The sequence below is a fragment of the Salmo salar genome, chromosome 25 (genome assembly GCF_965601325.2).
Source record: "Salmo salar chromosome 25, fSalSal1, whole genome shotgun sequence".
NCBI lineage: Eukaryota > Metazoa > Chordata > Actinopteri > Salmoniformes > Salmonidae > Salmo > Salmo salar.
In genome coordinates this window covers 29,515,651-29,542,733 of record NC_138315.1, presented here as the reverse complement: position 1 = coordinate 29,542,733, position 27,083 = coordinate 29,515,651, and the positions used below count along the sequence as shown (strand labels likewise).

The 27,083-nt window shown below is 47.6% G+C and overlaps 1 protein-coding gene across 1 annotated transcript; it reads right to left on the bottom strand.

The window, feature by feature from the left end:
- Window positions 1-4,865: 4,865 nt before the first annotated feature.
- Window positions 4,866-22,091, bottom strand: LOC106586506 (matrix-remodeling-associated protein 5). The gene is made up of 9 exons (XM_082969090.1): window positions 21,745-22,091; window positions 20,049-20,248; window positions 16,555-16,684; window positions 16,103-16,341; window positions 15,824-15,975; window positions 15,262-15,715; window positions 10,164-15,169; window positions 7,392-8,427; window positions 4,866-7,269 (listed from the first exon to the last, which is right to left on the bottom strand). Exons 2-9 carry the CDS (start codon window positions 20,225-20,227, stop codon window positions 4,983-4,985), a joined length of 9,483 nt encoding a protein of 3,160 aa, XP_082825216.1. The 5' UTR covers window positions 20,228-20,248; window positions 21,745-22,091; the 3' UTR covers window positions 4,866-4,982.
- Between the last annotated feature and the right edge of the window lie 4,992 nt (window positions 22,092-27,083).

Here is a 27,083-nt window from a genome sequence, read left to right as displayed (position 1 = left end):
GACTGCTCTCTGACAGACATACTGAACCTGTCCTGTCTCCTGCAGGTCAGTCCTGTCTATGTCTGATGTAGAGATATATTGCAACAGCTGGTTAGTCTTTATGAAACAATGTTGGCCTCATCTGAACTGAAAGGCGTTGTTTGAGACATGCAGAAGGACACAGCTCTCCTGATCCTCTAATATGTGAAGATGAACCATCTGAACAGAGAGGATTGGTTGGACTGCTCTGTCTATACGTTGAAGCCTTTACCAGCAGTCTGAGAGGCTGTCACACAATATAATATTCTCACAAAAAATAAGATGAATTCCAGGTGGATGGATAAGACTGGAGGAGATTGAAAATGGGAGGGAGCATGGGAGGGTGAGGACACGGGAGGGTCTGGAAGGAGAGGAAGTAGGATGAGGAAAGGAAGGAGGAAAGGATGAGGAGACCGGTGTGTCGAACGAAAGACAGACCGGCTGATGACATTTTGCCGAGACGAGCGTGGGTGAAAGAGAGGAGATAGAGGGATGGAGGGAGAGAAATACTGGTCCTGTGTGGATGAATTGGTAGAGAATGGCACTTGAAATGCTAGGGTTGTGGGTTTGATTCCCACAGCAGACTAGTACAAAAAAATATGAAAAATGTATGTGCTCGCTACTGCGTCACTCTGGATAAGAGCGTTTGCTAAATGAATAAAATGTAAAAATTGAGAGAGGAAGGGAGTGGTGGTGAGGTCATTCTGTTATAAAACCCAGCTGCAAATGGTCACCCTCCTCCCCTCCTCTCCTTACCTCTTTATTTCGGTCTTTCTTTCTTTCGGCCTGTCTTTCTTCCTTTCCTTGTGTTTGTATATCTCTACCTTCCCATGTCTCTCTCTGAGTGTTTTAAGGTTGGAGCACACCTGTTTGGGAGTGATAATGTGATAATAGGAGAACTGGAATGTACTGTACTGTAACACGGACGTGTCATCTCCTCTCCAAGCAGATTATACAGTAGCTACTTAATCATCAGGAGTTGCTTTAAGGTTGTGGTCCCATGTCCCCATTTTATTCCTGGTGAAGGATGTCTTCACAAGATATCTGCTTCAGAAACGGTAGATCCATTTTATTGAAGGGTAACAAACTGAGCGGAGTCCACATGGAAGGCTCTGCCCCAGGCCCAAATAGAATCTTTCTGAAGGGAGAAGTTATTTTCTCTAAGAGTGGAGAGGGGTTATGGGTTACTGTCTCTGTCAAAGCAGCTGCTCACATAGATAAGTATGTTTTTGTAGTAAGTAAAATATGTCTTTGAAGAGATCTATTGTCAAAAATGTCATACATTATTATCAAATGCACATTTAGATCAATAGATATTTTAGGCTGAGTCCAGTGGTAATGTCAGAGATGTGCAGTATTACATCTGTAATCCAGTATTATAGTGTAAATGCTGCAGGCTGTATCTAGTAAGCTATAACCTATAGGCCCTCTGTCCAGGGGGGATGTTTCTCCAGCTGTCTCCAGATGTTTCTATTGAGCAGAAGGAATGACAGTGATACAGTAATAACTAACAGAGCCATGACACATATACACACACACACACGTAATAATACAGTAATAACTCCCAGAGCCCTGACTGTATGAGTTCTATCCAACTGTAACACCCCACCCCAGTCTGACCCACATACTGAACTATCCCTGTGTGTGTGTGCTTTGTGTGTGTGCTTTTGTGTGTGTGTGTGTGTGTGTGTGTGTGTGTGTGTGTGTGTGTGTGTGTGTGTGTGTGTGTGTGTGTGTGTGTGTGTGTGTGTGTGTGTGTGTGTGTGTGTGTGTGAGATAATCAGTAGGAAGGACACTGCACTTCACGACTTAGTGTTTCCCCTAAGTACCCCCCTCCCTCTTCTGTTTAGGTATTAAAACAGATATATGTGGAATTCAATAGATTATATGGGATTCAATAGACTTTGGTATGTTTGGATCGTTTCAGTCGTCATCTGGGTTTCCATGGTGACTGAGTCATATCTAGTGTACCGACCGTCTGAACCCACCTGCTGACTAAAATTAACAAAACAGATGAAACACTTTTATCCACCTAGATGGATTTGGTTACATCTAGATTAAGTCATGTCTATAGACCCTTCCCATCTGTTATGGAGATAAGTGAGACATATTGTCCATAGGTGAAACAACATTACCCTATTATATTATAATGCAGCTGCAATGTCCTGGGAGAGGAACACAGACAGTGATATTTCATAAATAAATAAATAAAAGGTCTCTATAATTCTAGTGTAATAGAGTTAATACATGTCTAATAGGAGATTCATGGATTTGACACATGAAGCAACTGGGTTTTGGAAAATGTAGATGGGGGGGTTCAACTAAGCTAACATATGGAATTGTTTTAAGATGGTCATACCATTGATCATTTAACTATTTGATTTTGGATTTTAGAACCCTTTTAGGTATTAAACAAATATTTAAAATATTGAATTTGGCCTTTATTACTATAACCCATAGAAACGCATTGAATAACACATTAATGGCAAAAATAAAGGTTTTGAAGTGTCTGTTTTATATCAAGGAGATATACTGTACAGTACACATATTTAACCCCTTTTTTGGCCTCAAAACTACCTCCATACTTCCATTCATTTGTATGGGTTACCTTCAGATGAGTCCCGTGACACTTGTGAAAGTCTTGTGTAAGTCTCATCTTTCCATAGAGTGATTATAATAGTTTGTAGGCCAAACCATTCAGACGCTTCAGACGTTTTCATGAGAAGAACGACTTTCGGGATGTCTCATGGTCTGACAAACACTGCTGTAGCTCGGCCACCTTCCACCACAGATGCGTAATTCCGACATAGGCGGATGTGGTGGATTGAGGTACAGCCCATGCTGTAGCTTAAACTGATAGATTTTGATGGGGATTCTTTTATTATGTTACTTAGATTGACGCAATAGACACTTAAGGATTATTAAGAGCCATTTCCTGGTTTCTCTGCTGAGACTCATGGGATACAAAGCCTCAGGTTCCCAAACAAACCCACTGTTTCTGTCCCTCCCAGGACACATACACACATCCAACAGACTATGCCTTGATCAGCAGGCTGAATTCCTTTTATCTTTTATTTATAAAATGTAACAGTTGGGGGAAAAAAAGCATAATTGACAGAAGGTTAGTGAGAGATTCGAGAGAAATCTCTCTCTTTATGACAATAGGCACAAAATAACAACTTTATATTACAGTCTTAACAAGACAAATAATTTAAACAAAATTAAAACATGATGATATCAGCTTTTATATGGATATTACACATGCGTGATCTGACACTGGAGCCACACACACATCTATGCTACTGTATACAAAAATACCATCTTGAAAGACTTGGTAACTGTTGTTTTTATTTGACAGATCTGGGATGTATGTAGCCTACAGCCTAATGGCTGGAAGAGTGGTTAAGTCTGCAGGGTTGGAGCGCTGCAGACACAGAGCGCTGCAGACACAGAGCGCTGCAGACACAGAGCGCTGCAGACACAGAGCTGCAGACACAGAGCGCTGCAGACACAGAGCGCTGCAGACACAGAGCTGCAGACACAGAGCGCTGCAGACACAGAGCGCTGCAGACACAGAGCGCTGCAGACACAGAGCGCTGCAGACACAGAGCGCTGCAGACACAGAGCTCTGCAGACACAGAGCTGCAGACACAGAGAGCTGCAGACACAGAGCGCTGCAGACACAGAGCTCTGCAGCCTCCTGTGGCTCCACAGAACTATCATTGGAGGAGTTCTGTGACCACTATCAAATGTTTGTTCTGCTCATAAATACACAACTATACACAGGACTCAAAAGGCCACTTTAGATATTATGGAGGTAAAAGTTCAGAAAGGTTGTAATACAGAGCTGAATATGTTACATGTTGCTGATGCTGATGTTGCTGATGTTTTTACTCCCTGATATAGTCTGTGATGTTGACACTATTTCTTGTTGTTGAATAATGCAGTTGCTTCTCAGAGCTGCTCATTGCTTTTATAACTCACACATTATGGCTGTGTGATCTATATCACATTATGTCTGTAAGATGCATAACACATTATGGCTGTAAGATGTGTAACACATTATGGCTATAAGATGCATAACACATTATGGCTGTAAGATGTGTAACACATTATGGCTGTAAGATGTGTAACACATTATGGCTGTAAGATGTGTAACACATTATGGCTGTAAGATGTGTAACACATTATGGCTGTAAGATGCATAACACACTATGGCTGTAAGATGTGTAACACATTATGGCTGTGAGATGTATAACACATTATGGCTGTAAGATGTGTAACACATTATGGCTATAAGATGCATAACACATTATGGCTGTAAGATGTGTAACACATTATGGCTGTAAGATGTATAACACATTATGGCTGTAAGATGTGTAACACATTATGGCTGTAAGATGTGTAACACATTATGGCTGTGAGATGTATAACACATTATGGCTGTGAGATGTATAACACATTATGGCTGTAAGATGTGTAACACATTATGGCTGTGAGATGTATAACACATTATGGCTGTAAGATGTGTAACACATTATGGCTATAAGATGTGTAACACATTATGGCCGTAAGATGCATAACACACTCTGGCTGAATCATAACCGGACGTGATTAGGAGTCCCATAGGGCGGCGCACAATTGGCCCAACATCATCTGGGTTTGACCGTCATTGTAAATAAGAATTTGTTCTTAACTGGCTTGCCTAGTTAAATAAAGGTACAATTTAAAAAAAGAAAGATGCATAACACACTCTTGCTGTAAAATGCATTTGGTTTTATACTCTCTATTTACTATCTTTTATCAGTCTTTGGTTGAACAGTATTTTCTGCACTCAACTTTGCAGTTTCTTAGGGCAAAAAGTATGTGTGTGTGTATTTGTGTGTCGTGTGTGTGTGTGTGTGTGTGTGCCTCCTCCAGACACGAGGATAAGGAGGACCAGGTCTCACTGTGTGTGTGTTCTGTTAGATCACATGTAGATAAGTGGCCTTGGTGTCGGTTCCAATGACGTTCCGTGCAGTACAGCGGTAGAACCCAGTGTCTCTGCTGGTCGGGTTCTGGATCACTAGGGAACCCTGGGGGCTCAGGTACCGGTTGCCATAGAGACGGGCCTGACCTGTGACCCTTAGCTGGGATTGGTCCGGCATCTCCCAGGTGATGGTCGCTCGGGGGGTTGCTATGACGTTGCAGGTGAGCTGCACAGCAACTCCGGGCCGGGTGTAGGTGAGGGGAGGGGGGCCGTTGGTGATGCGAGGGGGGTAGGCGATAACAATCACTGGAACTGTCAGGATAGACAACGTGTCCTGATTGGTGGTTCGGCAGGAGTAGGTCCCCCTGTCGAACACAGACGCCTGCTGCACCGTCAGAGTCCCGTCATCCAGGATTGAGTACTGACCCATCCCTGCCGTCTGGCCCCGAGAAACGATCACCCCGCTGGGCAACGTCCAGGTTAGAGACTGGGTCTGGCTGGAACTCTGACTGGGGCTGTCTCTCTGAGGACAGGGTAGCCGCAGATTCTCTCCACTTATGATGCTGACCAGAGAAGCTGATCTGCTGATGACCACAGGCTTCCTCTCCAGGATGCCACTCCTCGCTGCCTCTGCCACTGGGCCTCTTGGGCGAGGTGTGTTCCCTCGGAATGGGACTCCTGGTACTGTCCTCTTATCCCCGCCTACTGGGTGAGGTGTCTCTGTGCTGACTTGGCCTCCTAAGTGAGGTTTCTCAGTAGTGACTGGGCCTCTGGGGTGAGGTGTCTCCTCTGTAACTGCGAATCCTGAGCGAGGTTTCTCTGCGCTAACTGGGCCCACTGGGTGAGGTTTCTCTGTGCTGACTGGGCCTACTGGGTGAGGTTTCTCTGTGCTGACTGGGCCTACTGGGCGAGGTTTCTCTATGCTGACTGGGCCTACTGGATGATGTTTCTCTGTGCTGACTAGGCCTACTGGACGAGATGTCTCTGTGCTGACTGGGCCTACTGGGCGAGGTTTCCCTGTGGTCACTGGGCCTCTGGAGCGAGGTGGGTCCTGTGTGTCTAAAACCTCCAGATGTACCATTATCTGAGCCTCGCCCCTCTCACCGCGAGCAACACACACCAGCAGGCCAGCATCGCTTGCCCTCACCCCCCTCAGCTCCAGGGTTCCGTTGCGGTGCACAGTGAGTCTGCTGCCGTAGTAAGGCGCCGGGAGAACCCCGTTACTAGGCAGCAACCAGGCCAAGCGGGGTGGAGGGAAGCCCTGGGATGGACAGGGCAAAAGAACTGTCTGGCCTCTTAGTGCTGAGACCTTCTGGTCCCCTACATTACTGACCCCATTATGACTAACTTCATTATTAATGACACCATTACCACTACTGACACCATTACCAGTACTGCCCGACTGAACCCTCCCTGCAGACTGACTGATGGTGATCACAGCACTTAGTCCACTACCGCTACCAACAGCTGTATGTCTGTCTGTCCCATCGAGTCCACCCCTAGCCCCATTGAGAGTGAAGCTGGGTGGGGTCATGCTCACCTCCACCCCCATCACCCTGCTCCTCTCCCCAGCCACGTTGCTGGCTCGGCAGGTGTAGTTTCCTCCGTCAGCCACTCTAGCCCCCTGGATCACCAAGGAGCCATCTGGACGCACTACAACTGGACCGGACCCCCCCACGGGGATGACACGATTGATTGGAGAGAACCATGTGATTGTAGGGATGGGCTCTCCTTTGGCCCCACAGTTCAGAGCCACCACGCCCCCTTGTTGCACCTTGATGACCTGATATCTCGTTCTGGGGAAGGAAGGGGGTGAGGTAAGGACTTTGATCATCACCCTCATGGAGTCTCTCCCCATCTGGTTCTCAGCGTGGCAGACGTACTCCCCCTCCTCCCCCATCCTCACTGAGGGGAGGAACAGAGTCCCGTTGTCAAACACCACCAGCCGCCTCCTCCGTCCCCCTTTCACCTCCCCTTGCAACAGTACGCTGTTCACTGAGGTTCCGTCCGGTAGGCTCCAACTCACTGCGGGGTCGGGCTGCCCGGTCGCCAGACAGTCTACCTGTAAAGCTGCTCCATACGATACCACCTTCTGATTGGACGGCTGCTTTGGCTCAATCTTAGCGGGTTTAGCGGGCTTTGTGACCACGGTGACACGGAGGAGGCGGTAGTCATCAGCCATTTTATTTCGTGCGACACATAAATAGTCCCCCCCGTCTTTCTCCGTCACGGACTGGATATACAGCGTTCCATTATAGTGTACCTTCATCCTCTTGTCAAAACTGGAAATACAACACAGAGAGGATAAGGTTTGATACATCAGCACAAGACACAGACAATCAATCAACACAACAGAGACAGACTAGATTAAACAGATCAGTAATCAATATGGACAAGCACACACCTGTAGTGGGCATCCACTAGTTTCTTGCCAGGTACCCTCCAGACCACTCTAGGCTCTGGGTTGCCGGTTGCTGAACATTGAAGGAGCAGAGTTTCACCATATGCAACTATAGAATTGGATGGAGAGGTGGAGAGGATCTTAGCCTTACTGAGGGGCGAGGAGGGCCGGAGAGGAGGGTTAAGGATGGCTGAAGAGGGGTTCAGGTCAGAGTTACTGTTAATGGAAGAGGAGGATGTAGTTTTATCTGTGGAGACAACACCTCCTCCTTCATCTCCAGTCACCAAAACCCTCACTGTCCTCTTATCCCCGCCCACTGCATTAGTCGCCAGACACTCGTAGCTCCCAGAGTCCTTAGTGGAAAGCTTGCGTATCAGCAAGGTGGCGTTGGGGAGGACAAACAGGTTCCCGTTGAGGAATTGAGAGGGGAGCAGCAGCGTACCATCTGGGGTCCTCCAGCGGATGGAGGGAGCGGGGGCCCCCCGGGCAGAGCAGTGGGCGTAGACAGGCATGCCAGCGGGCTGGGTTACCCTCTCCTCTCTCAGCTGCTGGATGGCTGGAGGCAGGAAGGAGACATGGAGTCGGACTGACAGACTGCTTGCCCCTGCTGGGTTGGAGGCTACACAGCGATACAGACCTCTGTCTGCTGGGCCGACAGCCACAATACGCAGAGTACCATTAGGGAATATAGACACCCGGGGGTGAGGGCCATGGGCAGGGTTGGAGTTAAGGTCGGGGGTCAGGATGGAGCGGTCAGGTAGCACCCAGGACAGCAGAGGGGCAGGCACCCCCTGAGCCTGACACTCCCACCTCACCTCGCCCCCCTGGTGCACCGTGGCCTCTCTGTGAGTGGGTAGCTGAATGCGTGGTGGGCGGGACCAGACCTCCAGAGTCACCATCGCGCGGTCAAGACCCACAGAGTTCTGTGCGCTGCAGATATATGTCCCCCGGTCCTGGACCTGCACACTCCGGATGAGAAAGGTTCCATTGGGTAGGACCTGGAAACGCTCTGCCTTGGTGTCCAGTGATATCACAGCTCCTGGGCCAGACAGAAATACAGTTGAAGTTGGAAGTTTACATACACTTAGGTTGGAGTCATTAAAGCTCGTTTTTCAACCACTTCACAAATATCTTGTTAACAAACTATAGTTTTGGCAAGTCGGTTAGGACATCTACTTAGTGCATGACACAAGTCATTTTTCCAACCATTGTTTACAGACAGATTATGTCACTTAGAATTCACTGTATCACAATTCCAGTGGGTCAGAAGTTAATATACACTAAGTTGACTGTGCCTTTAAACAGCTTGGAAAATTCCAGAAAATGATTTCATGGCTTTAGAAGCTTCTGATAGGCTAATTGACATCATTTGAGTCAATTGGAGGTGTACCTGTGGATGTATTTCAAGGCCTACCTTCAAACAGTGCCTCTTTGCTTGACATCATGAGAAAATCAAAAGAAATCAGCCAAGACCTTAGAAAAAGAATTGTAGACATCCACAAGTCTGGATCATCCTTGGGAGCAATTTCCAAACGCCTGAAAGTACCACGTTCATCTGTACAAACAATAGTACGCAAGAATAAACACCATGGGACCACACAGCCATCATACCGCTCAGGAAGGAGCGGCATGTTCTGTCTCCTAGAGATGAACGTACTTTGGTGCGAAAAGTGCAAATCAATCCCAGAACAACAGCAAAGGACCTTGTGAAGATGCTGGAGGAAACTGATACAAAAGTATCTATATCCACAGTAAAACGAGTCCTATATCGACATAACCTGAAAGGCCACTCAGCAAGGAAGAAGCCACTGCTCCAAAACCGCCATAAAAAAGCCAGACTACGGTTTGCAACTGCACATGGGGACAAAGATCGTACTTTTTGGAGAAATGTCCTCGGGTCTGATGAAACAAAAATAGAACTGTTTGGCCATAATGACCATTATTATGTTTGGAGGAAAAAAGGGGAGGCTTGCAAGCCGAAGAATACCATCCCAACCATGAAGCACGGTGGTGGCAGCATAATGTTGTTGGGGTGCTTTGCTACAGGAGGGACTGGTGCGCTTCACAAAATAGATGGCATCATGAGGGAGGAAAATTATGTGGTCGCAAATGGGTCTTCAAATGGACAATGACCCCAAGCATACTTCCAAAGTTGTGGCAAAATGGCTTAAGGACAACAAAGTCAAGGTATTGGAGTGGCCATCACAAAGCCCTGACCTCAACCCTATAGAAATTTGTGGGCAGAACTGAAAAAGCGTGTGCGAGCAAAGAGGCCTACAATCCCGACTCAGCTCTGTCAGGAGGAATGGGCCAAAATTCACCCAACTTATTGTGGGAAGCTTGTGGAAGGCTACCCAAAACGTTTGACCCAACTGAAACAATTTAAAAGGCAATGCTACCAAATACTAATTGAGTGTTTGTAAGCTTCTGACCCACTGGGAATATGATGAAAGAAATAAAAGCTGAAATAAATCATTCTCTCTACTATTATTCTGACATTTCACATTCTTAAAATAAAGTGGTGATCCTAACTGACCTAATACAGGGAATTTTTACTAGGATTAACTGTCAGGAATTGTGAAAAACTGAGTTTAGATGTATTTGGCTAAGGTGTATGTAAACCTCCAACTTCAACTGTACATATTGAGTGGCGTATTGTGTGACAGTAGTGAGTGCATTGAGTAAGGTGTATGTATGACAAAGTACGTATTATATGTATGTGAGTGACAGTAGCATGTATTGTGTGTAGAATTGAGAGTAGAGTATGTGGCGTACCTGTGGAGACCTTGATCCAGGTGATTGTCGGAGGAGGCTGTCCAATGGCCTCGCATGGCAGGAGGGCGTCACTCTCAGCTGGGACAGACATGGAGCGCACGTGGGGGGGAGTGATAAGGGGCCTGACACGCAGGACAGGGCTCTGAGGGAGGCGTTGGGCAGTCACACTACGGTGTGGAGAGAGGGGAGGGGAACGAGGAGTAGAGCAAGTGTTGACCTCGGCCTGAGGGTCTGTGGTGGGTGGGGAGGTGTTGGGGGGGCTGGACGGAGCTCTTGTGGTGGGGACTACAGAGGAAGGGGTCTCTAAAATGTCTGGGAGAAGAAGTTTGGGGTTGACATGGTGTGGGAGAGAGGGTGCGTGTTTTATTGGGGGTGGAGTTCTGACTGGGTCAGGCCTAGTGATAAGGTGTTGTGGGTAGTTGGGGTAAGGTGGGGGGTGGTAGCGACTGCCATGTGAGTCTGGGATGGAGTTTAGCCCAGGATTCCTCCAGACTGTTGTAGTAGTAGGAGTGGTAGTAGTAGTTGTAGGAATAGTGGTAGTAGTTGTAGGAATAGTGGTAGTAGTTGTGGGAATAGTGGTAGTAGTTGTGGGAATAGTGGTAGTAGTTGTGGGAATAGTGGTAGTAGTTGTAGGAATAGTGGTAGTAGTTGTAGGAATAGTGGTAGTAGTTGTGGTAGTAGTTGTGGGAATAGTGGTAGTAGTTGTAGGAATAGTGGTAGTAGTTGTAGGAATAGTGGTAGTAGTTGTAGGAATAGTGGTAGTAGTTGTAGGAATAGTGGTAGTAGTTGTGGGAATAGTGGTAGTAGTTGTAGGAATAGTGGTAGTAGTTGTAGGAATAGTGGTAGTAGTTGTAGGAATAGTGGTAGTAGTTGTAGGAATAGTGGTAGTAGTTGTAGGAATAGTGGTAGTAGTTGTAGGAATAGTGGTAGTAGTTGTAGGAATAGTGGTAGTAGTTGTAGGAATAGTGGTAGTAGTTGTAGGAATAGTTATAGTGTTAGTTCTTCTAATGGAGGTGATGACTGTAGAGGAGGTGATGGCTGAAACAGTGGCAGCTACTGTATCAGTTGTGTTTGGGGACAGTAGTTGTGTTGTAGATGAAAGAGAGCTGTTTATTTCTGACTCTGGCTGTCTCTCCTCTGGTTTATCAGGTGCTAGATAGACTGGTTCCATCTCTCTGTGTTCTTCATCAGTGGCTGGTGTTTCCATCTCTCTGTGTTCTTCATCAGTGGCTGGTGGTTCCATCTCTCTGTGTTCTTCATCAGTGGCTGGTGGTTCTCTCTCTCTGTGTTCTTCATCAGTGGCTGGTGGTTCTCTCTCTCTGTGTTCTTCATCAGTGGCTGGTGGTTCCATCTCTCTGTGTTCTTCATCAGTGGCTGGTGGTTCCGTCTCTCTGTGTTCTTCATCAGTGGCTGGTGGTTCTCTCTCTCTGTGTTCTTCATCAGTGGCTGGTGGTTCCATCTCTCTGTGTTCTTCATCAGTGGCTGGTGGTTCCATCTCTCTGTGTTCTTCATCAGTGGCTGGTGGTTCTCTCTCTCTGTGTTCTTCATCAGTGGCTGGTGGTTCTCTCTCTCTGTGTTCTTCATCAGTGGCTGGTGGTTCTCTCTCTCTGTGTTCTTCATCAGTGGCTGGTGGTTCTCTCTCTCTGTGTTCTTCATCAGTGGCTGGTGGTTCCATCTCTCTGTGTTCTTCATCAGTGGCTGGTGGTTCTCTCTCTCTGTGTTCTTCATCAGTGGCTGGTGGTTCTCTCTCTCTGTGTTCTTCATCAGTGGCTGGTGGTTCTCTCTCTCTGTGTTCTTCACCAGTGGCTGGTGGTTCTCTCTCTCTGTGTTCTTCATCAGTGGCTAGTGGTTCTACCTCTCTGTGTTCTTCATCAGTGGCTGGTGGTTCTACCGCTCTGTGTTCTTCATCAGTGGCTGGTGGTTCTACCTCACTGTGTTCCTCATCAGTTGCTGGTGGTTCTATTTCACTGGGTTCTTCATCAGTGGCTGGTGGTTCTTCCTCATTGGGATCTTCATCAGCAGCTGGGTAGAGGGGTTCTATCTCACTGGGTTCTTTCTCAGTGCCAGTAGGTGTTGTTCTGCCTGGTGTGGTTCCAGACTGAGGGGGAGCTGTTTTGATATCCTCTGGGTTGTGTTGGTTGAAGACAGATGGAACCTGCTCTTTTGGAGTGGCCCAGACCTGAACCTCTGTTTCAGCATAACTCTGTTTGTCTGTATCACTGTGTGTAACTGTGGGTGTATGTTGGTCTGTGTGTGTACTAGTTGTTGTGACTGTGGGTGTATGTTTGCCAATGTGTGTGTGAGTGTGTGTGCAAATCTGTGTGTGTGTGCTAGTCGTTTGGGACCTGTCAGGGAGCCAAGAAGCAGTGTTTGCTGAGTGAGTCACCCTGTCTGTGTGTGTCTGGGGGGGAGAGGCAGGAAAGAAGGCAGGGGGGGAGACGGATGTGCTTGATGGAGCAGTGATCCTAGTAGAGGATGGAGCAGTAGTTATAGTAGTGGTTGTAGCAGCTGCTGGCAGTTCCCTGGGGTCTGCAAGTGCTGCTCTGGGTGTATTGTGGAGAAGGGAAGTTGGACCTGGGGTATTCTGGTGAGGGGAGGTTGGACCTGGGGTATTCTGGCGAGAGGAGGTTGGACCTGGGGTATTCTGGCGAGAGGAGGTTGGACCTGGGGTATTCTGGCGAGGGGAGGTTGGACCTGGGGTATTCTGGTGAGGGGAGGTTGGACCTGGGGTATTCTGGCGAGGGGAGGTTGGACCTGGGGTATTCTGGCGAGGGGAGGTTGGACCTGGGGCATTCTGTGGGGCGGTGGGTCGTCCTCTGGGTCTGTTGATGCGTCTCCTCTGGGCGGGCCTTCTCCTGGAATTCCAGGGGATTCTGGATTGCGACGGGACAGAGTTGGAGAATGTTACCTGTCCAGAGTTTGTTGTTCCATACCTTCCCCTCTCACCTGTGGTCCTTACAGGATTAAGGACCACCTCTTTGCTAATGTCATTGATGCTGGAGGTTGGCTTTGTGCTTTTAGGAGAACTCTCTGTCTCTGTTCCTGTCCCTGTATCTGTGTCTGTGTTTGACTGAGGGGTCTGGGGGAAGTTATTGGTCTGATCTGCAGTGTTTGTTGTCTCTGGGGCCACTCTATCCTTTGTTAGCAAGTCTGGGATCAGTGATGTGTGGACAGTGTTCAACCCCTCTTCCTGTAGACTGGGGACATCTATGGAAAAACCCTCTGTGGTATCAGCCTCTGACTCCAATACAGTACGTTGAGGGGATTTTCTTCCCACTGTAACCTCTGGTGTGCTCTTTGGTAGTGTGGTGTTTGGTAGTGTGATGTTTGGTTGTGTGGTCTTTGGTTGTGTGCTGCCTGGCTTTATTCTGGTTGTCTTTGCTTCAGTTGGGGTTGAGGTGGTTGTCTTTGCTTCAGTTGGGGTTGAGGTGGTTGTCTTTGCTTCAGTTGGGGTTGAGGTGGTTGTCTTTGCTTCAGTTGGGGTTGAGGTGGTTGTCTTTGCTTCAGTTGGGGTTGAGGTGGTTGTCTTTGCTTCAGTTGGGGTTGAGGTGGTTGTCTTTGCTTCAGTTGGGGTTGAGGTGGTTGTCTTTGCTTCAGTTGGGGTTGAGGTGGTTGTCTTTGCTTCAGTTGGGGTTGAGGTGGATGTCTTTGCTTCAGTTGGGGTTGAGGTGGTTTCCTTTGCTTCAGTTGGGGTTGAGGTGGTTGTCTTTGCTCTAGTTGGGGGGGCTGAGGTGGTAGTACGTGTTCTAGTTGGGGTTGATATATATAGGGAGTCTGTGATTTTAGGGGCAGTCCTTTCACGTATCTTAGCCAGCAGCTCGGCCCATTTCTGAGGGTCAATCTTGTGTTTGGCCAGGTTAAACCTCCGGCGGCCCTCCAGCCTGTTCCTCTTCTGCTCCACAGGGAAGCCTCTCCTCAGGGGCCTCCTGCCCCTCTGAGGGGGTCCGCCTCCCTCCACCCTCACCATGTGGGATCTGATGGGGGGGCGCCGTGTCAGGGGAGGTTTAGGTCTAAGACCTCTCCTCCTGGTGTTACCTGCCCTGGTGGACAGTATGTTCTCCTCCCCCCCCTTGTCATTTCCTGACACCCCCTCTTCAACCTCCTTGACCCCTAGAGGGGCTGGTACCCTGTTGGACAACCCCACCAAAGACTGTGGCCTCATGGGATATCTCATGCGTGATGAGGTGTCAGAAGGACGTGGGGTTAGAATCAGTCTGGTGGAGTGAGAGTCAGCACCGTGCTGGTTCACCGCTACACAACGGTATAGTCCTGCGTCTCTCTGCCCAGGGAAGGGGAGAGACAGGGTACCATTGGCTAAAACAGTCACCCCTGCCTCCCCCGTTCTTCTCCCCTTGTTCCTACTCCCTACCACTCCCCCGTCAGGAAGAACCCAGTTCACCTCAACCCTCGGTGAACCAGAGGCCTCACACGGTAGACTGACAGGGTCTCCAACCAATCCAGTCACAGCAGGGCCTAGCTCCTCCCCTGGGGGAGGGTTGGATGATTCTACTACCACCAGACGGAGGGGGAGAACATCAACATTTCCCCCCGCCCGCGCCACGCAGTAGTACAGTCCAGCATCAGAGTGATCCACTCTCTGCAGGATCAGCCCTTGGCCAGACACCCGTACCCTACCATCTGAGCTGTGGTAGGGGAAGGAGACTGTTGAACCATCTGGAAACACCCATTGGAGCCTGGGGTCTCCAGAGCTTAGGTCTGCAGCAGAGCTAAGGACAGGACAGGGCAGGTGGACCTGGCTGTCTGTGGCTGCTGTAAAAGCTGTGTGGGTGTGGTTGGTCTGGATGAGGACCCAGGGGTGTGGGGATGGGGGGTCTGGGGGGGCAGACACCAGGGTGGACAGGGTCAGTTTAACCCTGTGGGTGCTGGACTGAGCTCTGTTGAACTGGAGACTGACATGGGGCTGCAGTAACCAGGCAGGCTGGGCTTGGACACTGGCTCTGACCCCTGTATGGTAGTAGCCCTCTCTCTCTGCTCTCTGTCTGTACCTGAAGGACATGAAATTAATGTGTTGGGGTTAAAACAAAATTGTAGGATAATAACAGAGGAATGTGTTGTCTGTGTTTCTGTAATTTCATACCTGTAGGCAAGTGTTGGGGCTTTACTCAACATGATTTCTCTCTGAAGCCTGGCAGGTGTCTCACTGTAGTAGGCCATCAGCCTCCACAGCCTCTCATAGCTGTGCCCATCCACCCCACAGACCAGGGAAAGGGAAAGAGAGAGGGAGAGGGGGGTGAAGGAGGAGGAAAGTTGTGGTGGGGTAATGTCAGGAGTCTGTGAGGAGTGTGTGATGTTACACTTCAGATCAACGGCATTCCCCTGTTGGTCGGACATCCCCAAGAAGGCGTGACCTAAAGCCTCCCTAAAAGTTTCTATTGACTGAATTTCGCCATCCTCCTGAGATGAGGCTCTGGAATTGGTGGCAATTACAGGCGAGGTGCAGGATAAGTCTTTCTGCTGCAAAAGACCACGTCCCTTCAGGTGATTGGGTGAGGCACAGACCAGGCACTGTGGCCCCGGACATTTCAACAACCCTGAGAGAGAAGAGAAGAATCAGTATTTCCTCACCCAAATAAGCATCCCAGTTCCAGTGATTTTGAGACTAGTGTAAGGACTAGGGGTTAGTGTTGTGTGATTGTCACCTAGGTGAGAGATGCTCCAGGCCTGCAGCCAAGCCATGCTGCAGTCGCAGGTCCAGGGGTTGGCCTGCAGAGCTAGGGACTCCAGAAGAGGGGCGGTCCTCAGTATGTCTCTGGGCAGGTTAGTCAGACTGTTGTTGGACACGTCCAGATGCCTGGGGAGAGGAGGGGGATAGTCCAATCACAAATGACACCCTATTCCCTAAGTAGTGCACTACTTTTTAGGTGTGACCTATGACTAAGAGTGAATAAATGAATAAATTAAGACTGTAGAAAACCCACCTGAGGGTGGAGTAGCAGAATGTCTGCAGTAGGGACAGAGTGCAGAAGGCCTGGGGATGCAGCTGGTGGAGCCGGTTCCCCTGCAGCCGGATCAGTCTGAGGTTGGGGAGGCGGAGCAGGGCCTGGGGGTGGAGGGACTGCAGCCAGTTGTGATCCAGGTGGAGGCGCTGTAGAGAGGACAGGCCTGAGAAGCTCTTTGCTGAGATCTCCCTCAGCTTGTTATAGCTCAGCTTCAGGACCTGGGGGGGAGAGGGATGGATGGATGGATCATTGAATGAAGGATAATTGAAAATACATGGTATAAACTCCTCCAGCTATAAACAACAATACATACACATCAATGTGAGTCAAATGAACACAAATACACAATACAATAACAGTGTCTAAGCGCAATAGAACAATTGACATTTGCTTCCAATTATTAGCTAATTTGACCCCTCTCCTCTCAGTACCTGAAGAGAGGACAGATCTTGGAAAGCTCCGTCAGGAATCTCATGGATGTCATTCCCATGAAGCATCAGCAGCGCCAGCCTCCTCAGACCAGCCAATGAGCTGTCTGGGATCCTGCTGATACTGTTGAACCTTTTAGAGACCAGAGAGAAACAGCATCAACCAATGGAATGCCTTTAAAATGTGTGTGTGAGAGTGAGAGTGAAAGTGAAAGTGAGAGCGAGAGAGAAAGAGCTAGAGAGAGAGAGAGAAGTACAAACCCTCCAACCCAAAAAGGCCTGTGGTGTTGATGGTATCCTCAATGAAATGATAAAATATACAGACAACAAATTCCAATTGGCTATACTTAAACTCTTTAACATCATCCTTAGCTCTGGCATCCTCTCCAATATTTGGAACCAAGTGCTGATCACCCCAATCCACAAAAGTGGAGACAAATTTGACCCCAATAATTACCGTGGGATATGCGTCAACAGCAACCTTGGGAAAATCCTCTGCATTATCATTAACAGCAGACTCGTACATTTCCAATGTACTGAGCAAATGTCAAATTGGCTTTTTACCAAATTACCATACGACAGACCACGTGTTCACCCTGCACACCCTAATTGACAAAGAAACAAACCAAAACAAAGCCAAAGTCTTCTCATGCTTTGTTGATTTAAAAAATGCCTTTGACCTTTTAGCATGAGGGTCTGCTATACAAATTGATGGAAAGTGGTGTTGGGGGAAAAACATAAAATCCATGTACACAAACAACAAGTGTGCGGTTAAAATTGGCAAAAAACACACATTTCTTTCCACAGGGGCGTGGGGCGAGACAGGGATGCAGCTTAAGGCCAACCCTCTTTAACATATACAGCTCTGGAAAAAAATTAAGAGACCACTGCAAAATAATCAGTTTCTCTGGTTTTACTATTTATAGGTATGTGTTTGGGTAAAATGAACATTTTTGCTTTATTCTATATTCTATAAACTGAAAGCTGTGATTGAAAATCAGGGTTATTCCACCAAATATTGATTTCTGAACTCTTCCTAAGTTAAAACATTAGTATTGTGTTGCTTGAAAATGAATATGAACTTATTTTCTTTGCATTATTCGAGGTCTAACAACACTGCATCTTTTTTCTTATTTTAACCAGTTGTCATTTTCTGCAAATAAATGTTCTAAATGACAATATTTTTAATTGGAATTTGGGAGAAATGTTGTCAGGAGTTTATAGAATAAAACAAAACAATTTATTTTACCCAAACACAAACCTATAAATAGTAAAACCAGAGAAACTGATTATTTTGCAGTGGTCTCTTAATTTTTTCCAGAGCTGTATATCAACAAATTGGCAAGGGCACTAGAACAGTCTGCAGCACCCGGCCTTACCCTACTAGAATCTGAAGTCAAATGTCTACTGTTTGCTGATGATCTGGTGCTTCTGTCACTAACCAAGGATGGCCTACAGCAGCACCTAGATCTTCTGCACAGATTCTGTCAGACCTGGGCCCTGACAGTAAATCTCAGTAAGACAAAAATAATGGTGTTCCAAAAAAGGTCCAGTTGCCAGGACCACAAATAGAAATTCCATCTAGACACATTCACCTAGGGCACACAAAAAAACTATACATACCTCGGCCTAAACATCAGCGCCACAGGTAACTTCCACAAAGCTGTGAACAAGCTGAGAGACAAGGCAAGAAGGGCCTTCTATGCCATCAAAAGGAACATAAAATTCGACATACCAATTAGGATCTGGATAAAAATACTTGAATCAGTTATAGAACCCATTGCCCTTTATGGTTGTGAGGTCTGGGGTCCGCTCACCAACCAAGAATTCACAAAATGGGACAAACACCAAATTGAAAAAATATCCTCTGTGTACAACGTAAAACACTAAATAATGCATGCAGAGCAGAATTAGGCTGATACCCACTAATTATCAAAATCCAGAAAAGAGACCTTAAATTCTACAACCACCTAAAAGGAAGCGATTCCCAAACTTTCCATAACAAAGCCATCACCTACAGAGAGATGAAACTGGAGAAGAGTCCCCTAAGCAAGCTGGTCCTGGGGCTCTCTTCACAAACACAAACAGAACCCACAGAGCCCCAGAACAGCAACACAATTAGACCCAACCAAATCATCGGAAAACAAAAAGATAATTACTTGACACATTGGAAGTAATTAACCAAAAAACTGAGCTGAACTAGAATGATATTTGTCCCTAAACAGAGAGTACACAGTGGCAGAATACCTGACCACTGTGAGTGACCCAAACTTAAGGAAAATGTTTGACTATGTACCCAACTCAGTGAGCATAGCCTTGCTCGGGGCTCCCGAGTGGAGCGAGCCGTAGGCAGACCTGGCTCTCAAGAGAAGACAGGCTATGTGCACACTGCCCAGAAAATGAGGTGGAAACTGAGCTGCACTTCCTAACCTCCTGCCAAATGCATGACCACATTAGAGACACATATTTCCCTCAGATTACACAGATCCACAAAGAATTTGAAAACAAGCCCAATTTTGATCAACTCCCATATCTACTGGGTGAAATACCACAGTGTGCCATCACAGAAGCAAGATTTGTGACCTGTTTCCACAAGAAAGGGGCAACCAGTGAAGAACAAACACCATTGTAAATACAACCCATATTTATGTTTATTTATTTTCCCTTTTGTATCTTAACTATTTGCACATCGTTACAACACTTTATATAGACATAATATGTACATTTGACATGTCTTTATTCTTTTGGAACTTCTGTCAGTGCAATGTTTACTGTTAATTGTTATTGTTTATTTCACTTTTGTTAATTATCTACTTCACTTGCTTTGGCAATGTTAATATAGAGAGAGAGAGAGGGAGAGAGAGAGAGAGAGAGAGAGAGAGAGAGAGAGAGAGAGAGAAAGAGTGTGTGTAGAGAGAGAGATTGTGTGTGTGCAGAGAGGGAGAGAGAGAGAGAGAGAGAGAGTGTGTGTGTGTGTGTGTGTGTGTGTGTGTGTGTGTGTGTGTGTGTGTGTGTGTGTGTGTGTGTGTGTGTGTGTGTGTGTGTGTGTGTGTGTGTGTGTGTGTGTGTGTGTGTGTGTGTGTGTGTGTGTGTGTGTGTGTGTGTGTGTGTGTGTGTGTGTGTGTGTGTGTGTGTGTGTGTTTGTACACAGTCCTTACCCCAGGTTGATGTGTAGTGTGTGTAGAGAGAGAGAGAGAGTGTATGTATTTGTACACAGTCCTTACCCCAGGTTGATGTGTAGTGTGTGTAGAGAGAGAGAGAGTGTGTATGTATTTGTACCCAGTCCTTACCCCAGGTTGATGTGTAGTGTGTGTAGAGAGAGAGAGAGTGTGTATGTATTTGTACACAGTCCTTACCCCAGGTTGATGTGTAGTGTGTGTAGTGTGTGTAGAGAGAGAGAGAGTGTGTATGTATTTGTACACAGTCCTTACCCCAGGTTGATGTGTAGTGTGTGTAGAGAGAGAGAGAGTGTGTATGTATTTGTACACAGTCCTTACCCCAGGTTGATGTGTAGTGTGTGCTGCGGTAGGGGCTGTGGTATGTTGACCAGAGATCTGAAGGTGCAGTGTAGTTCAGTGGGCTGGTAGCAAGAGCAGGGCAGAGGGCAGGCACAACCAGGGGACACCAGGGTCAGCAACGCCACAGCCAGGGACACACCACACACACTGGGAACCATCTTATATAGGAGGGCCGCTCACTGACAATATAGAAATATATATGTCAATGTGTCACACACACACAGTCTCTGCAGTAACAACTATAATGCAGGGTAACACTTTATTTGGATAGTCCATCTGTAGATGCTCTACAGACTATCAGTAGCATTTCAACTAACTATCTACTAACCCTAACTCTTATCCTAACTCTAAATTTAACCCTTACCCTAAACCTTATTTTAAACCTAACCTTAGCAAGCATTTACTTATCAACATATAGTTTGTTAATAGCAGTGGTGGGAAAAGTGCTCAATTGTCCTACTCGAGTAAAAGTAAAGAGACCTTATTAATAGAAAATGACTCAAGTAAAGTGTGAATGCCACCCAGTAAACTTGAGTAAAAGTCTAAAAGTATTTGGTTTTAAATATACTTAAGTATCAAAAGTAAATGGAATAGCTAAAATGTATGTAAGTATCAAAAGTAAAATAATAAACCATTTCAAATTCCTTATATTAAGAAAACTAGCCCTCATCATTTTCTTGTTTTTTTATTGACGGATAGCCAGGGTCACACTCCAACACTCAGACATCATTTACAAACGAATAATTTTTTTTTAGTGAGTCTGCCCAATCAGAAGCAGTAGGGATGGCCAGGGACGTTCCCTTGATAAGTGTGTGAATAGGACCATTGTTGTGTAAAAATGTAACGAGTATTTTAGGGTGTCAGGGAAATTGTATGGAGTAAAAAATACATGATTTTCTTTGGTAATGCAGTGAAGAAAAAATATTTTTAATTAAGTACTTTACACCACTGGTTGATAGTATGACCATCTGTAGAGTATCTAATTCCGGACAATCCTAATTAAGTGTGTCCTAATGCAGCTACAGTTTCTGCATTCCTAAACACTCTGGGTCAGTAACTGTGTTCAGTTGGCCAGTGTTCTACTGAGAGATGATGGCACTGACACACGGCACTGACAAACACTCTAAAGGCATGTGCTGACGTTCCCGTGCAAATTACAGTCTGAGTCTGGTTATTCTAACGTCTTGACCAGCTATCTTTGACATTGCTCTGACATTTAAATATATGTGAATAAATGTAAACAGTAACGTTCACAAAGGAGAAGAACGAGCTATCTAAATTCAACAACTAATAATTTACACCATCTGCGAGCAGAAGCGCCAACTGTTTCCAATTGTTTGTTTCCTATTGTTTTATGCGCGAGTGGCTTTCCTCTAATAATCCACAACCAAGCATTTAACCATCATCATCTGACTATTAACACTCTTGACCCGATTCTGATACTGACTATTCTGTGACTGACTGCAAAACCAGCTGCCACAGAGAGTGATGAAATTGAAGAAAAGCATACATTTTCCTCGGTGCGTAAACGCATAAATATGATACAACTTTACATTGCATTACGTACATTTTAAATACATTTTATCATCTAGCGGGAATTTCACAGAAGTTTCCCCGGTCATAATATGAATAGTAGGATGAGCATTTCATTTGGGAGCTATAACTTTCAATTTACCTGTCAATCCTTCAAATCGAAGATATCAAGATTCTTCATTTCCTTATAGTCCAATTTCCATCAAGTGCTCATTTTTATCCAAATGACGATTTGGCAACGGTAGAAATGATAGAAAGCCTTATCATTTATGTTGTATAATATTGGCATTCAAAATGTTACTGACGTTTCAATAGACTACAACTTTATCCATTGAAAATAACAGAGTTGAAAACCAGTAGCCTATACAATCCAAGAAAAAACGAATATATCTATATTTGGTATTCCCACACAGCACGTCTTGTGCAGTTGAAAGGAAGGGAAGGGATAAGAAAGAAAGGATTGTAACAAATAATCTCGATCCCACGCGCTGTGCGCAATAGCCAGGGGACGAGGTAACTTCTCTCCGGATAGCCTGGTCTCATAAACTACACGTAACATAGTACATTTAAATCAGGGTCATGCAAATTAGTATGATAGGTTATGTTTGGAATGGTTACGTAACACAAAAGGTTACTTAAGGCAAAGACAAAATGAGGGTGGTTGGTTGGGTGTATAACACGAATGTCTAGCAACCCAAAGGTTGATTGTTCGAATCTCATCATGGACAACTTTAGCTAATTAGCAACATTTCACCTACTTACTACTTTTAAGCAACCTAACTAAAGTTAGCCACAACAAATTGAAATTCATAACATATCATGCATTTTGCAAATTCATAACATATTGTATGTTTTGCAAATTCGTTACGTATCATACAAGTTGTAATTCATAACACATTATAAGAAATGGATGATGGACATCCACAAATTAATACATACTATACAAACTGTAATATATCATACTAAATGGAGTGTCTTGGATTTACAGACAGAATAATATGAAATGCTCTGAGACCAGGTTGCTGAGGAGGGGGTCTGAGTGGGTGACTTCCTCTTTCAGAGAATTGTATCTGGAATGAAAAGTGAGACCACCTGATAAGTTTGCCCATTAGTCTATATTTAACCTTTTGCCTACCCTGACTAGAGCTGTGGAGCATGTGCTGTGGCAAGTTGGAGACTGTGCCTGTGTTATGTTGTGATGCAACTGGGGGGTCTGATGATGCTGGGAGAGTTCAGACAGGTGTGTGTTGTGGCAGGGGTGGTCCCACGCCCTCACACCTCCAGAGCTAAAGGGGGAAACCTGGAGGTGTGGAAATATCCAAGGGCTCCTCAGCTGTTGTTCTCAGGGCCTTGGCCACGTGGGTGTGTCCGTGGGTGTGTCCGTGGGTGTGTCACATCTCTAAATCTCTCTCTCTTTTTCTTCCTCTTTCTCTCTGTCTGAGATATCTCTGTTATAGGTATCAGTAGTTCTGTAGCTGCTCTCCTGTTCTAGTGAAACCCATCCAGCCAGGCTGTAGAAAGCATTAGGCCCAAACCCATTTAGGCAGTCCCTCAGTCCCACACAGTTACATAACAGCAAAGCAGTGACCCAGTCCCATTCAGTCCAACACAGTCCCCATTATAATATGAGGTTGCCATCATAATGCAGCTGGAATTCATAGTGTCTGACTGTCTGGCCTGCATGCTGTAATGGCATGATGTCGACAGAACAGCACCGCAGTGGCACAGAAAGCAGAAAGTATATTCTCGTTTCCCTCTGAGGGGTTTCTGGACATTGTCTGAAGCAGTCATTTGTGATAGCTCATATTGGGCATGGTTCGAAGCCGTAGGTTTTAGGGTAGGTCTATATAATGTTGTAATATAGCCTTGGGGCTGGTCAGAAGCAGAGTAGAGTGTAATATTGGGCATGGTCAGAAGCACAGCCCTGTTAAATGATTTCCCTTAAATCAATGTGGATTCTCTCAGAGTCATGAGCTAAACTAATGGAGGTAATAAACCTCGTCATTGGTCAAAGGGTGGATAACATGAGCCATGATCGAGGATTCCGTAGGACTGTGGTTATTTGGCTGAGGCTGTTTAAGTATATATATTATGGACTACGGTATATAATATGTATTTGTGTAGATATTTCTGAATGTGTAGGCAGCATTATCCTGTACATCAGACATGTCTGAGTATCAGCATGCCTGGCTGGCCCTGGCTAATAGCCTGGGCTGGGTTGGGGGGGTCAGGAGGCTGGTCAACTGGGCCAGCAGGAGGCTGTAAGATTAGCCTGGTTCTGACTGGCTCCATGGGGTCAGGGCTGGAAGTCCGCCTGCTCAGTTAGGCTGGGGAAGGGAAGGGTCAGCGGGGTCAGGGCTGGGAGGGTGCCTGGCTGTAAAGATGTAAGTCAGGGGTAAGGGGCCTGGTTCCAGAAGGGTGTAAGGCTGGGTCAGTGGTCTCAGTGGCCTGGGGCAGGTGGTTAAGGTTAGCCTGGGGCTAGGGCTAGGGCAGTAGCCTGGGTGGGCCTGGGGTAAGAGTAGAGGGGTTAGGCTGGGACAGGGGTAGAAGTAGAGGGGTTAGGCTGGGACAGGGGTAGGAGTAGAGGGGTTAGGCTGGGACAGGGTAAGAGTAGAGGGGTTAGGCTGGGACAGGGGTAGAAGTAGAGGGGTTAGGCTGGGACAGGGGTAGGAGTAGAGGGGTTAGGCTGGGACAGGGGTAAGAGTAGAGGGGTTAGGCTGGGACAGGGGTTAGAGTAGAGGGGTTAGGCTGGGACAGGGGTAGGAGTAGAGGGGTTAGGCTGGGACAGGGGTAAGAGTAGAGGGGTTAGGCTGGGACAGGGGTAAGAGTAGAGGGGTTAGGCTGGGACAGGGGTAGGAGTAGAGGGGTTAGGCTGGGACAGGGGTAGGAGTAGAGGGGTTAGGCTGGGACAGGGTAAGAGTAGAGGGGTTAGGCTGGGACAGGGGTAGGAGTAGAGGGGTTAGGCTGGGACAGGGGTAGGAGTAGAGGGGTTAGGCTGGGACAGGGGTAAGAGTAGAGGGGTTAGGCTGGGACAGGGGTTAGAGTAGAGGGGTTAGGCTGGGACAGGGGTAGAAGTAGAGGGGTTAGGCTGGGACAGGGGTAAGAGTAGAGGGGTTAGGCTGGGACAGGGGTTAGAGTAGAGGGGTTAGGCTGGGACAGGGGTAGGAGTAGAGGGGTTAGGCTGGGACAGGGGTAAGAGTAGAGGGGTTAGGCTGGGACAGGGGTAAGAGTAGAGGGGTTAGGCTGGGACAGGGGTAGGAGTAGAGGGGTTAGGCTGGGACAGGGGTAGGAGTAGAGGGGTTAGGCTGGGACAGGGTAAGAGTAGAGGGGTTAGGCTGGGACAGGGGTAGGAGTAGAGGGGTTAAGCTGGGACAGGGGTAGGAGTAGAGGGGTTAGGCTGGGACAGGGGTAAGAGTAGAGGGGTTAGGCTGGGACAGGGTTTAGAGTAGAGGGGTTAGGCTGGGACAGGGGTAGAAGTAGAGGGGTTAGGCTGGGACAGGGGTAGGAGTAGAGGGGTTAGGCTGGGACAGGGATAAGAGTAGAGGGGTTAGGCTGGGCCAGGGGGAGAAGTAGAGGGGTTAGGCTGGGACAGGGGTAGAAGTAGAGGGGTTAGGCTGGGACAGCGGTAAGAGTAGAGGGGTTAGGCTGGGACAGGGATAAGAGTAGAGGGGTTAGGCTGGGACAGGGGTAGGAGTAGAGGGGTTAGGCTGGGACAGGGGTAAGAGTAGAGGGGTTAGGCTGGGACAGGGGTAGAAGTAGAGGGGTTAGGCTGGGACAGGGGTAAGAGTAGAGGGGTTAGGCTGGGACAGGGGTAAGAGTAGAGGGGTTAGGCTGGGACAGGGGTAAGAGTAGAGGGGTTAGGCTGGGACAGGGATAAGAGTAGAGGGGTTAGGCTGGGACAGGGGTAAGAGTAGAGGGGTTAGACTGGGACAGGGGTAGGAGTAGAGGGGTTAGGCTGGGACAGGGGTAAGAGTAGAGGGGTTAGACTGGGACAGGGGTAAGAGTAGAGGGGTTAGGCTGGGACATGGGTAGAAGTAGAGGGGTTAGGTTGGGACAGGGGTAAGAGTAGAGGGGTTAGGCTGGGACAGGGGTAAGAGTAGAGGGGTTAGGTTGGGACAGGGGTAAGAGTAGAGGGGTTAGACTGGGACAGGGGTAAGAGTAGAGGGGTTAGGCTGGGACAGGGATAAGAGTAGAGGGGTTAGACTGGGACAGGGGTAGGAGTAGAGGGGTTAGGCTGGGACAGGGGTAGAAGTAGAGGGGTTAGGCTGGGACAGGGGTAAGAGTAGAGGGGTTAGGCTGGGACAGGGGTAGGAGTAGAGGGGTTAGGCTGGGACAGGGGTAGAAGTAGAGGGGTTAGACTGGGACAGGGGGTAGGAGTAGAGGGGTTAGGCTGGGACAGGGGTAAGAGTAGAGGGGTTAGGCTGGGACAGGGGTAGAAGTAGAGGGGTTAGGCTGGGACAGGGGTAGGAGTAGAGGGGTTAGGCTGGGACAGGGGTAAGAGTAGAGGGGTTAGGCTGGGACAGGGGTTAGAGTAGAGGGGTTAGGCTGGGACAGGGGTAAGAGTAGAGGGGTTAGGCTGGGACAGGGATAAGAGTAGAGGGGTTAGGCTGGGACAGGGGTAGGAGTAGAGGGGTTAGGCTGGGATAGGGGTAAGAGTAGAGGGGTTAGACTGGGACAGGGGTAAGAGTAGAGGGGTTAGGCTGGGACAGGGGTAAGAGTAGAGGGGTTAGGCTGGGACAGGGGTAAGAGTAGAGGGGTTAGACTGGGACAGGGGTAGGAGTAGAGGGGTTAGGCTGGGACAGGGAAAGAGTAGAGGGGTTAGGCTGGGACAGGGGTAGGAGTAGAGGGGTTAGGCTGGGACAGGGGTAAGAGTAGAGGGGTTAGACTGGGACAGGGGTAGGAGTAGAGGGGTTAGGCTGGGACAGGGGTAAGAGTAGAGGGGTTAGGCTGGGACAGGAGTAAGAGTAGAGGGGTTAGGCTGGGACAGGGGTAAGAGTAGAGGGGTTAGACTGGGACAGGGGTAAGAGTAGAGGGGTTAGGCTGGGACAGGGGTAAGAGTAGAGGGGTTAGACTGGGACAGGGGTAGGAGTAGAGGGGTTAGGCTGGGACAGGGGTAAGAGTAGAGGGGTTAGGCTGGGACAGGGGTAAGAGTAGAGGGGTTAGGCTGGGACAGGGGTAAGAGTAGAGGGGTTAGACTGGGACAGGGGTAAGAGTAGAGGGGTTAGGCTGGGACAGGGGTGGAAGTAGGAGGGTCAGGCTGGATGTTTGCCTCAGGGCCTTTGGCTCCATGGGTTCAGGCTTCCTTTTGTCATACCCTCCCTCCTCACAGATTTAAATCAGCATGACTACAGCTAGTTAGCATAACAGCGCCAGTAGCCTCGGCACTACAGCAGACACTGCTCTATACTGACAACACTGATGTGACAATACAGCATTAGTCACGGTTATACAGTAGGGAGAACGGCTAGGGACCTGCTCTGT